Source organism: Mytilus californianus, unplaced genomic scaffold, assembly GCF_021869535.1.
Source record: "Mytilus californianus isolate M0D057914Y unplaced genomic scaffold, xbMytCali1.0.p SCAF_8, whole genome shotgun sequence".
NCBI classification, from domain to species: domain Eukaryota; kingdom Metazoa; phylum Mollusca; class Bivalvia; order Mytilida; family Mytilidae; genus Mytilus; species Mytilus californianus.
This window is the reverse complement of record NW_026262734.1, coordinates 31,919,147-31,932,773: the sequence shown is the minus strand read 5'-3', so window position 1 is coordinate 31,932,773 and position 13,627 is coordinate 31,919,147. Positions and strand designations below refer to the sequence as shown.

General features: G+C 35.1%; 1 protein-coding gene across 1 annotated transcript in view; it reads right to left on the bottom strand.

The window, feature by feature from the left end:
• Nucleotides 1–13,500, bottom strand: part of LOC127710480 (serine/threonine-protein kinase unc-51-like) — a 41,224-nt gene extending 27,724 nt beyond the window's left edge. The window contains exons 1-3 of the mRNA XM_052216356.1: nt 13,128–13,500; nt 8,961–9,053; nt 8,577–8,627 (exon numbers count right to left, since the gene is read on the bottom strand). Coding sequence (XP_052072316.1) covers nt 8,577–8,627; nt 8,961–9,053; nt 13,128–13,217 — 234 coding nt within the window. The 5' untranslated portion in view covers nt 13,218–13,500. The remainder of the gene's footprint in view (nt 1–8,576; nt 8,628–8,960; nt 9,054–13,127) is intronic.
• Between the last annotated feature and the right edge of the window lie 127 nt (nt 13,501–13,627).

Below are 13,627 nucleotides of genomic sequence, written 5' to 3'. Positions count from 1 at the left end.
ATACAAATACATGATTTCCATATAATCACTTGAATTTTCTAGTTACATAACAAAACTTGAATAAATTTACAAGTATTTTTGACCTTGATGACCTTAATGACCATATGACCCACTAAGAAGTTATTTAAATTGGAACTACATTTGTACCTGTCTATAGATTCTTTAGTACAATGTATCATGTGATGACTGGATGTCCCACTCATGTTTAAACCATTACAAACTGGTGTACTAATCATTTTCAACACTAATATGTACATCATTTGTTTGTATGTATTATTTTGATTCATGTTTTTTATCTATTTTACTCTAGGCTGTTTATATTTTTACTGTCAGCATTGAGTGTTACAGTATAGAGTTATTAAAGAATTTCAAATAATTACAATAAGGACATCCATTACATTAAACAGAAGGATATTATTTTTAATTATTTTTCATAAACATAAATTGAATATTTCCATCAATTTACCTATCAATACACAAACATCAAAGACCTAAAATACTGGTGGAAATAAACTAGTCATTTAAACATCTCTAATTAAACCTAATCTGATGAAAAACAAAGTTTTTATAGCTATAAATACGTTACCATCATAAATTCTGAGTGTAACCCCAATTGCGTCATAGGTCAGATGGAAAATCCCGACTAAAAATAAACGTACTCTCACTGGTCCGGACATATACCCCTGTTTGCCCATATTCTCCCATTCAATTTCCATCTGCGACATCGGTCACACGTGCAAATATATACAGATTCAACAGAGAAGTGTTTAGTTGTTTGTAAAGTTTTTGAATAGCTTAATTGCTTTTCATATTGTGTATATTATTGGAAATTTATTCCCTTGTTTAGTTTGAATTTCTAAACAAATTATTTGTGTTTTTTTGACTAAAGTAAATTTTATTATGGACTTTAATTTGAATAGTCCGTACGTAAATATTCCTGGTTCGGACTATCTCTTAGATCTGGGAACAGTATATCTAGTCAATATATATGTTCCTGCTTAGATGAGTCACTACCTTTAAGTCCCCCCCAAACTACCAGGACAATGACCGGAGTTTCGACAACGGTCACAGTCGGTGTCTGGTAATGCTACCTATCCGACCCTTTCACAAGGTTCGGCCATGCATTTTTGGGGGGTACCTACGTCAACTTCGGTGACTCATACTTTATCTAGGCCTGTTAATTCATCGGGTACTATTAGTTCTGTCCCAGGTACAGCTATGGGCTTGAACTTGCCAGGTTCTAGACCCCCATTATCCTATTGTGGGTATATGCTTCCCAACTCGGGCACACAACCTTTACCCTCATGGTCTCAGCCACCTTGGCCACAGTCTTACCCTTATGGTGGGTTTATGCCAAACCAACCTGGTTTTTTGGCCTTATAGGGACAATTTCTATGGTCCCCCTTCTGGGGTAGCTACTGCACCACCTTTAGCTCCTGCTCCACCCGTAGCAGTATCTTTGACTCCTGCAGTAGCTCCTTCTACCACCGTACCTGACTCTCGAGCTCAATCTTCTAGCTCTTCTCATGGTACTCAGGGTTCTGATCATGCATCATCTTTGGATGGTTTTCAGAAGTTGCTTTTGGACTTTGGTGAGTCTTTCAAGGCTGAATTTAGTACTCTATCCAGTCGTATGTCTCTACTGGAGAATAGAGTTTCTTCTCATCAACCTTCTCCAGCTAAGTCTGTAGAATGTGATGAGAGGGAGGATGACGAGCTTTCTGTTTCCCCTGGGAGTCATGAAAGGGCTTTCCTCACTGATGAGGATGTTGAAAGTTCTCCTTCTCCCAAGGTATCGAAGACGGCCCCTGAGCCTTCTTCTAAGTCAGCTCAACAACCTCCCACCAAGGAGACTGAGGATCCTCCATCCTTGAAGGATCTTAGGGATAAGGTGTATACCTTGATGAGGGATGAAGCACATATCCCTTTTGCCTCTCCTTCCAAGCCGAAGAAACCTTCAACTTTTGAAGCTTCCTGTGGTATTTCTCAGGATACTGTGACTTCTCACAATTCTTTTCCTGAATCTGGCCATATGGCATTTGCTTTACAATTTATTAATGAAGGTATCGCTAATTCTGCTAGTGAAAAGGTTGCTAATAACAATATCTCTGGATTTGGAATGTCATCCTTTTCTGATCAGGTTAAGTACAAGGATTTTGATATCTTTGATTCTTCACTGGGTAGACTTGTTCCCAGTTGTGACAAATCTATGTCATCTTTATTGGGAAAAAAGCCAGTAGATGGTCTTCGTCTCACTCAACCTGTTTGGTCAAAGACTGAGAATCTCCTTCGTAGTGCTTCTCAAGTTCTTGGCACAGCCGAACATTTTCTAGCTGCAACCGGAAATTTGCTTAACAGCGAAGATTCGGTTGTTCCAGCAGAAGTACGATCCTTCTTACTTCAACTGGATAAAGCTCTAGGTTCATCTCAGTTGCATTTAATGGGTTCTATTGCTAATTTGCACCCTATCTAAAAGAGCAGAGTTTCTTGAAAACTTTTCTGTTCCTGAGTCTTTGAAAGATTCTTTACTGAAATCTCCACTTACTGACAAGATGTTTGGTTTACCCGTACAGCGGGTTCAAGAGGAACTCAGTAAAAACCCTCCTCCAGTCAAAGTTAGTGTACAAGTTAACAATGGCAAGAGGTCGGTTAATGCTACATCTAGTTCTACTAGTACTTCTGCTTCAGGTGGTCCTCCTTCTTCTGCTAAGAAAAGGAAGAATAACTACGACAAACCGCAGAACAAATCCCATAACTCCGGTAAAAGCTCAGGTAAGCCTTCTGGTGGTTTAAAGGTCCCAAGAAACCTGGGTCTAGTACCTAGGTTCTTGCCCCCTCGTACATTATTGACAGCTTCCCCAGGGGAAAATTTACAACAAGTTCCTCAAAAATCAATACCAGTAGGGGGGAGGTTAAGTTTTTTCCTAAATCAGTGGAAGAAAATTACCTCAGACTGTTGTGTGCTGTCAATAATTCGAGGGGGATTAACACTTCAGTTCAAGAACCCACCTCCTTTGTCTGCAGTTCCGATAAGTTTGTCTCATACTCAAGACCCAGTCAAGTATCAACTTCTATCAGTAGAAGTGGACACAATGTTACAAAAATCTGCAATAGAGGAGGTGTCGCTCTTAACTCTGTCTCCGGGATTTTATTCCCGTCTTTTTCTGGTTCCAAAGAAGACTGGAGGAATGAGGCCGGTCATAGACCTATCTATTCTGAACAACTTTCTTATTGTTCCCCATTTCAAAATGGAAACCAACAGATCAATCAGGGCTTCAATCCTTCCAGGAATGTGGACTACTTCTCTGGATCTTTCAGATGCTTATTTCCACATTCCCATTTCCCATACTTACAGGAAATACCTTCGCTTCGTTTGGAACAACAAAGTTTTCCAGTTCAAGGCTCTCCCTTTTGGCCTGTCTACAGCCCCTTTGGCTTTTACCAAAATCATGCAGGCAGCTATAGCTCACCTACATTCCCTGTCTATTCAGATTCATTCCTACCTGGACGATTCCCTTCTCAAGGAATTTTGCCCAATCAAATTGAGGGTTCAGACAGATTTGGTCATCAATTGTTTTCTGTCCCTAGGCTTCCTAATCTCTTGGAAAAAGTCAGAGATAATTCCTTCTCAAGACTTTGTTTTCCTGGGAGAACATTTCCTAACCAGTGTAGGCCTAGTCCTCCCACCAGAGGAAAAATTTACAAAACTATGTCAGAAAATACATTTATTCCTGACGGTTCAATCAGTCACAGCACGTCAATTCTTGCAACTTCTGGGTCTATTGAACTCACTGGCAGATGTAATTCCATTGGGACGACTTCACATTCGTCCGCTTCAGTTTTATCTGCACAAGTTATGGATTCCAGCTTCACAAGAATGGGAAGCATTGATTCCAATCACTCAGCCTTTATTTCCACACCTTCAATGGTGGTTAGTACGGGAAAATGTAATGAGGGGCCTATGTCTGTCCCCTCAAGTTCCCAGTCTAACATTATTCACAGATGCCTCCACCCTCGGTTGGGGAGCATATCTGGAGGGGCTTACAATCTCGGGAGTCTGGAATCCAGATCTTTTGGAAGAGCATATCAATGCATTGGAAATGAAAGCAGTTCTGTTTGCACTGAATCATTTCCAAATGTCTCTAAAGAACCAGTCTGTCATTCTGGCCACGGACAACACAACAGTTGTAGCTTATCTCAAGAATCAGGGAGGAACTCATTCACCTTCTCTTTATCAGATAGCCAGAGACATTCTCCTTCTGTGTTTTCAACTCCAGGTTCATCTAGTGGTGAGACATATTGCGGGGCACCTCAATATTCTAGCCGACACTCTATCCAGATCCCTTGCTCCAGTAAACACGCAGTGGGAACTACTTCAAGTAGTTTTCAAAGCTGTGACTCTTCATTGGGGGTCACCTCAGATAGATCTGTTTGCGACCAGTCTCAATCACAAACTTCTAACATTTGTGTCTCCGGTTCCAGATCCAAAATCTTTTGCGGTAGACGCAATGAGCCTATCTTGGAAAGGAATGTTCGGGTACGCCTTCCCTCCTTTCAGGTTTCTCTCCCCAGTACTTCAGAAAATAGCAGGGGAAAATTGCAAGATCATAGTTATTGCTCCAGCATGGCCGAAACAGTCTTGGTTTCCAGACCTTCTGCGCCTATCATGTGCTTGTCCTCTAGTTCTACCTCTGAGACCAGACCTTCTGTCTCAAATCAAGGGCAAGGTTCTTTATCAAAATCCAGAAAAACTTCATCTACACACCTGGCTTCTCTCAGGGTTAGCCTCAGAAAGAGAGGTTTTTCTGAAGGAGCAACCAAGCATCTCACAAAGTCTGTCAGAGACTCCACTAGCATTGTCTATGATGCAAAATGGTCAATCTTCTCAGATTGGTGTAGTGAGCGGGAAATTGATCCTTTCCAAGTCACTGTACAACAATTAGCAGACTTTCTAGTTTTTCTTTTTGAATCCAAAGGATTATGTCCCTCTACTATTAAGGGATATAGATCAGCTATTTCAAGAACTATTCATATTTCTGGTGGCCCAGATTTTGGAAACAATGAGCATATTTCTCTTTTGGTTCGTAGTTTTAGTCTTGAAAGACCAAGACAAAAAACTTTAGTTCCTAAGTGGGACCTTGGACTAGTTTTATCCTTTTTAAAACTTCCTCCTTTTGAACCAGCAGAAACAATAGATTTAAGGTTTCTTTCCTATAAATGCTGTTTTCTTTTAGCTTTGGCTTCTGGACGGAGAAGGAGTGAAATCCATGCCTTCTCTATTTCTGATGCTTGCCTTCGATTTAACAGGGATAAATCTTCTGTTACTCTTTTAACGGATCCTGCTTTTTTGGCAAAGAATCAGATTCCAGATAAGGGTGCAGAATCAGTCGTGATTCCTGCACTCCCTAGCGATTCTATTTCTGTACTTTTTATGTCCAGTAAGAATCCTTTCTATTTATCTGGATAGAACGAGTAGTTTACGTTCTGTTTCTAACTCAAGACTCTTTATTCCTATTAAAAAAGGAATCTCAGATCTTTCTGTTAAAACTATTTCTACTTGGATATGCAAATGCATATCTTTAGCTTATGGTTCTTCTAAGTCAGAACTTTTAAATAGTTTTAATGTTTAAGCTCATGATGTTAGGGGTATCTCTACATCCTGGGCTCTGTTTAACAGTGCATCTTTAGAAGAGGTACTGTCTGCAGGTTTCTGGAGAAATGAGAACTCTTTTATATCTCATTACCTCCAATCTATGGCTACTTTTGCCGAGAGTTTATACTCTCTTGGACCTATAGTTTCAGCACAAAGATTGAACTTTCCTCCTGTTTCTTCTGTTACAGGGGATTCAGCTTTACGTTAGATTCTGTTACTCAGAATTTATGATGGTAACGTATTTATAGCTATAAAATATTCAAATTTTAAAGTAAATTTGGATTTTATTAGATAAATACTTACCATCATAAATTATAGGTCCCACCCACCTCCCCTTCATCCCCTTTCCCTACGTTTCTGTCTTGAGGAAATTGAATGGGAGAATATGGGCAAACAGGGGTATATGTCCGGACCAGTGAGAGTACGTTTATTTTTAGTCGGGATTTTCCATCTGACCTATGACGCAATTGGGGTTACACTCAGAATTTATGATGGTAAGTATTTATCTAATAAAATCCAAATTTACTTTAAAATTTGAATATTTAAAACTCAGCATGAGGCAACAGTCATTATAATGACCAAATTTTAAATATAGATTTCTGAAGATTCAAGATTGAGTTAAATATCTATTTATACAATTCCTTCTAATAACCTTGACAACAGAGCTTAAACTATTTCATAAATAAAGTTCATTTGTGAATCATAGTCCCAACTTTCCCTGTGTTTAAAAAAATCTACATCAATTTCACCTTCAAAACTATAAAGTTTGAATACATAACAACTTTTAACAAACAATAATTGATCAAATTCCTGGAAACTTTGAATAACCTGCATTCTATATCCTGTCTTAGATTTAAAGGACAACATGTACTTGTAAATTATAGATATGTTTACAAAACTGACTAACATTTCAGCATTCAATTTTTAATATTATTTGTATTTCAACAAAACTAAATCCTTTGTTCTCTGGGGACAGGGTCTGATTTTTCTACTCAAATGAGCATAATAAATATATTTCATAACAATGAATGTGTAAAAATTAGCAACATTACTGATAATAACTTTCACAGTTTCTCATTTTTTGTGAAATTCTAAACATTTTCATGCTTCTTTTGTAACTTGTTTTAACTGTTAAATATATCTTATCACCAAACTGATAATCTATCCATCTGTCACTTGTTAATTACATAGTCTGTGACCTTGAGGAATAATACTACATGTCTTAGTTAGGTCATATAACTTTGTTAAAATGTGCATGTATTGTATTTAAATATTTCAATGCTTGTATGCAAACAAAGAGCTAATCAGAATGTCAGATAATGTGATAAATACCAATAGACAGGACTGGACAATAGAATGGAACCTAGGGGCCAGATTTTATAGAAATTATGTTTTTTTTAAAAACTAGCTAGGATTGAGGTAATGAAACCAGTTTGTATACAAAAAAACATGCTATAATTTCCTCCATTGAAATGAATATAACACCCTCTTTTTATCAAGCAGATTAAATTTTATTGTTCTTTTATCAGACCATATTAAGGGTTAGATTAACTATAACTTCAAATTTATCAATATCTGAGATAAAATACAGTGGAAAATTTTGTTTTGTTTGTTTGTATGTTGATGTTTAGTGCCACTAGACCTTCACTGGCTTCAGCAAGAAAAGCCACAATCCTTATCAGTTAGGACAGGTCAAACTTTAACCTCACTGAGGGTGGGGTTTAAGACTCATAACCTCCGTGTTAACAGACTAGGCCACCGTTTAAAAATTGTTTGTTTGGTGTTGCCTACCCATGTCTTGTATGATTAAGTAGGTAGGTAGGGATATATTTTTTAATTTGGCCAACAGCACAAATTACACGTTATAGACAAGAAAACAACGATGGAGCAGGAAATAATCTTTTAAAAAATATAGAAACAATTCGTGTCATAAAATTTTTGGATAGGCTGCTTTTTAGGACACTAACATGACTAAGGTGGATAGGTTACGGCAACATCAAACAATTTGAATTTTATTTTTGGCCCTAGGGATCACTGTAGATTAACTATTTAACCCATTTTGCAAACGAGGCACCTGGAATTTTTTGTGTTTCATACTAACTCTATCATACTTAAAATTAAACATTAAGTAAAACTGTGGGGCATAAGATCCAAATATATAAATTTGTGTTTAATCTGTCAATCAGGTATCATAGATGATTCATTTCGTCATTTTTGGTTTACGATGCAAAAATCATCGAAAACTTATAATGTCTGTATAATTTTTACATGTAATTTTGATGACTATTATAGGTAAGATTACTAAATCAAGACAACCTTCATGTATATATAACTATATACTGTATGACCTTTTGGCACCATTTAATAGCAATACAGAAACATGTATGAATGTTCGTAATTTTAATTTTAAAGAATGTCACAGTTATTCCCCGAGTACAATGTATATTCTAAGTATTCCACGACCTTTTTGTGAGATAATATTAAGCTTAATTAAAAAAAAATAAAGTAAAAGTGTATTTAGTAAATTAACAGAACATCAAAAGGTGATCAAAGTTGTAAAGACTTTCAACTGTCAATGTTATATATATACTAACTTATATAAAAGTAAGATGATGTGGTATGATTGCCAATGAGACATCTGTCTACCAGAGAGTCAGACCAAATGACGTAGTAATTAGCAAATATAGGTCACAGTATGGACTTCAACAATGAGCAAAACCCATAAGTTGCATAGCAAGCAATAAATCATAATCTTTTAAATACATTGTATTGTAAAAGCTAAGGTTTGAAGAACCACAGCAAATAAATACTATCTAGATAGGCACTAGATGTAAAGCAGGATTAACAATACTTTCTCGTGTCAATGATGCTTTGAAAAAATAAGAAAACCTGGAATAATCAAATTAACATTTTAAACACTTACCTTACAGTCAAGAAGTGCTACAACATTTTCATGGTGTAAGTCTGACAGTTCCTGTAATGAATGAAAATATAAAGAAAGTTCAGTTTTACAATTATACACACAAAATAAATGTATTCTAAAGTTTCAGAATAAAACAAAACAGAATGTAGTACATTTTGATCATGTATGAAATCTACTCAATATTGAAGACTTAAACAATAGTTTTTGAGTCTGACAAGAATAAGGTTTGCTACATGTACATTTTATGTACATTGTATATGGACAACCAAAGCTTAATGCTGATAAATGGATTTACCATGCAGGTCCATGCAAACCAGGACAAACTTAGGTGACAACTTTCAGAAAGACAGACATATAAATGAGATGAAGAGAAAGAAAACTCACCTTGAGTATTTTTATTTCCTTGCTGAGAAGGTTCTGTGATTTAGCCAGATTCTTCTTTGTAATGCTTTTGATGGCAACTGGCATATCAGGCCTCTGAAAAATATAATAACATATATTCAGAATTTATTGTGTGTATTTGCATGTATTATTGTGAATGTTTGACATGAAATTGAACTCTTCTAGATCATCATCATGTCATGTTGAATATGCCTTGCAAAAATTTAAATATGAGTTAAAATTATCAAGTAAAAATAAGGAGATGTGGTATGATTGCCAATGAGACAACTATCCACCAAAGTTCAAATGAAGTGGATGTAAGCAATTCTAGGCAACCATACACCCTTCTTTCTAACAAATTTGTCAAGAAACTCACCATTTTTGGCCATGGTGAGTTAATAGTTATTAAAAATATCAAAATATATCAACATTGAACATAATGAAAGACTTATATCTTTCAAGGGAAATATAAGTAGAGACTAAGGTATTGATAAGCCCATTTTTATTGTCACATGAATACAATAGGAAGTGCCTCAGGGGAAAGCCATAAACATGAAATGAAGGTCCCTCCATTAAGAATGTATAAAAAGGTCAACTCAATAATCAGTAGCCACTCAACGCATGACTGTATACAATGTATTGTGTACATGTACATCTTTATAATTTATATTATAATTTTAACATAATGTAGTGCATGTACATAACTTTTTTGTAAAGTACTAAGTACATCATGTACATTTTGTACAATGTATAAGCCATTGCTTCTTCCAAATTTATGTATTGCATTGACATACAATGTTAGGTATGTATGAGTCTGGTATACAATTTAAATCTCAAAGCGTAACACCAAAATTATGTGCATAGATATAAGAAGATGTGGTATGAGTGCCAATGAGACAATTCTCCATCCAAGTCAAAATTCATAAAAGTAAACCATTATAGGTCACAGTACGGTCTTCAACACGGAGCCATGGCTCACACCGAACAGTAAGCTATAAAGGGCCCCAAAAATTACTAGTGTAAAACCATTCAAACGGGAAAACCAACGGTCTAATCTATATAAAAAACGAGAAACGAGAAACACTTATGAACCACATCAACAAATGACAACTACTGAACATCAGATTCCTGACTTAGGACAGGTGCAAACAAATGCAGTGGGTTTAAACGTTTTAATGGTACCAAACCTTCACCCTTTCTCTGAAACAATAGTGTAACATCACAACATAGAAAGACACACTATAAAATATCTACTGAAATAGCTTAACTCAATCAAAGGACATATTAACACCATTGAACATACATGTACACTGAACAAACAATTTTGACCTATGATACAATGTAAAAACAAAATAAATAAACTAAGGGAAGAATAATAAAAGTAACATGTATTCACTGAGAATCAGATTTTGTCAGACGTAAAATATTTCCATGCCATAATAACCCAGATAACTTCTAATATGACAAAAAAAAATTAACATTCAATTTCATAATGCATGGGTGTAGTAGTCTGTGAACCAACTGTTTGGACGAAAATGTTGATTTTTTTTTTAATTCCATGGAGGCGGGATATATATAGACTTTTATTTTGCATGTTTTGTGTATATGTGTTACTGGTTCAATGATCTGCTAGTGAACACCAGCTGATTGTTCTATTTTTAGAAATTATAACATGATTTACCTATAACATGTTAACAGGTAGGAAATGTTATTTAATAACCAACCTAAAACTGTGTCAGGTCAAGTTACTGTTGTCATGCGGTGCATTATTTCAAATGTTTACAAACATTTGAAATCGACTATCCTTATTTCAATGTTGGTAAACATAACTCAATGACGTTGTTCATTATCCTTATTGATTGTCAAAATATGTCAAATAATTGAAACAATAACAGAAATGATTTGCCAAATATAAAAATACTTTTATATGTCAAGTTAATCATGATAAATATCAAAATGTCAATAAATCTAATTTCAAAACATTTTAGACAACATCAGAATATACTAGTTCATTTCTTTTCTCATACATTGCATATGTCAAAGAGAGGCAACAGTTTACCAATGTTCCAAATATTATCTAAATATTACTCAACATTGATAATAATGAAATGGTTCATTTCCCTATGTTTTCTACAGTTATTTTGGGTATTGAAAACTGATACTGGGAAAAATTAATCCATAGATCATGTAGATAGTATGTGCAAATATCAAGCATTTTACGATTTATGTTTAAAGGATGAGATTTGAGGTATATAATTTGATGACAATATTATAATGATACACCTGGTATGTCTGATGCATAATGTAACCTAAGACCGTTAGTTTTGAATTGTTTCATATTTTTCTTGTCTTGGCTTTTTACAGCTGACTATTTGGTATGGGTTTTTCTCATTGTTGAAGGTCCTATGGTCGCCTATGATTGCTTACATCCACTTCATTTCAACGTTGGTGGATAGTTGTTTCATTGGCAATCATACTACATCCTTATTTTAATAAGTATCCATATGCATTTTGAATTCAGTGGAACAGGTAGGGAATTACAAGGATGGATTAGTCTGTTCAATTGTCTAATGTTTTTGGTAATTCTGTAATCATCTTTATTAAGTATGCACAGTGACATTCTACATGTATATACATGTACATGTGCCTGTCCCAAGTCAGGAGCCTGTTACTCAGTGGTTGTCATTCGTTGCTGTCTGTCATATTTATTTTTAGTTTGTTCTTTCATAAATCAGGTTTTTTTTTGTTTCACTTGTTTTACATTTTGTATATTTGTCATGTCTTTATAGTTCAAACTTTATAGCTGACTACATGTATATGGTATGAATTTTACTCATTGTTGAAGGCCATAAGGTGACCTCTAGTTTCTAAAATCTGCTTCACATAAAGTTTTAAATTTTGAACAATTGTCTCACAGGCAAGCATACCACATCTCCATTATATTATATATGGACAACTCCAATGTCATAATTAACAATGTACATGTATGTCAAAGCAGTTAAGCATTTTGGGGCAGTGTGCAGAACGCTGTATAAAAGATATCGTACACATATGATTGCCTAGTTAACAATTTTCCACCAGAGTACAAATGACATGGATTTCAAGCAGCTTCATATACATGTATTCATGTACACAAAAAAATGTACATGTACATGTATGTATATAAATGTTTGAAATAAATATCTATAACTAAATCACTCTCTTCAGTCTTCTTATATATTAAAAGAAGATGTGGTATGATTGCCAATGAGACAACTCTCCAAAATAGACCAAATGAAACAGAAATTAACAACTATAGGTCACCATACGGCCTTCAACAATGAGCAAAGCCCATACCGCATAGTAAACTATAAAAGGCCTCGAAATGACAAATGTAAAACAATTCAAACGAGAAAACTAACGGCCTAATTTATGTACAAAATAATGAACGAAAAACAAATATGAAACACAGCAACAAACGAAAACCTCTAAATAACAGGTTCCTGATTTGGGACAGGCACATACAGAATGTGGCGGGGTTAAACTAGTTTGAAGGCGCCAACCCTCCCCTAACCTGGGACAGTTGTGTAACATTTCAATATAAGAACAAACTATAAACTTCAGTTGAAAAAGGCTTATCTCATCAGATGAATACAAATAGAAATACATCCAACAAAAAAAAAAGTGGACGCGGACAGGTACTTGTACATCCCAACAACAAAAAGACTCTTAGCACAGATCTGAAAGTACTCGCAGTAACTGACAGCTAGTTCAAAGCCAATAACAATTAATAAAAAAAAATCATGCATCTAAGACTTAATGCCCAGACTTCTCCTTTTTGAAACCAACTCCAAGATATATATTTGCATGTAACAATGACTACACATGTAATAATCACTAATGTTTTTGAAATTGTTACACCTTTTGTTAAAACAGGGTGAGGACTTCAATGTATTTTTAAACATGATATCAGGTGATGCAATCTTTATTTCAAAAAACATTGCTTTTGTTTTTAAATAAAAAGTTACCTTAAGCTCTTGAACTTTTGATGGAGATTCGCAAACAGTAACTTACATATCAAAAGAATGGGTGATAGCACATACACATAAACTGACTATGTACAAGATCAATACAGTAAATATAATTTGCCTCTTGCTTTGTCTTGATAAATTTCATAAAACAAAATGTTACCTTTCTGTTTCTCCCTTTGAAGACAACAGCAAAAGCGCCATGCCCAATGAGATCTTTCCTGTTGTATTCGTAATCACCAACTATCTCCATATTTCAGTAGGGTTTCAATTACGATGAATGAAGTTTTTATCAGCATCATTCATTTTGAAGCTGGATGCAGATGCCATTATGATGGCGCATCAATTGTCCATCTTTACGAGAGATTTCGATATAATGTCATATTAAAACAATTGTTTGAAGAATCATTTCGTTTCTAAGTAGAATGATTACTGCTTTTGTTCCAAATATGCCTCGTTTCTTCTTTATCAATTATTTCATTCGTTTGACAGGTCACTCAAAGAACACCTGATTATGTTTTGTTTTGACCAATGAACATCCATATCCCTTTGCGCGATCATAAATTAACATAAATAATCCAGCATATATTTTGAAATGTTAATGTATGTGACTATCAAAGCTGCGAGTTCATTTTTCCAGAAATATACAGAAATTCAAAAAAA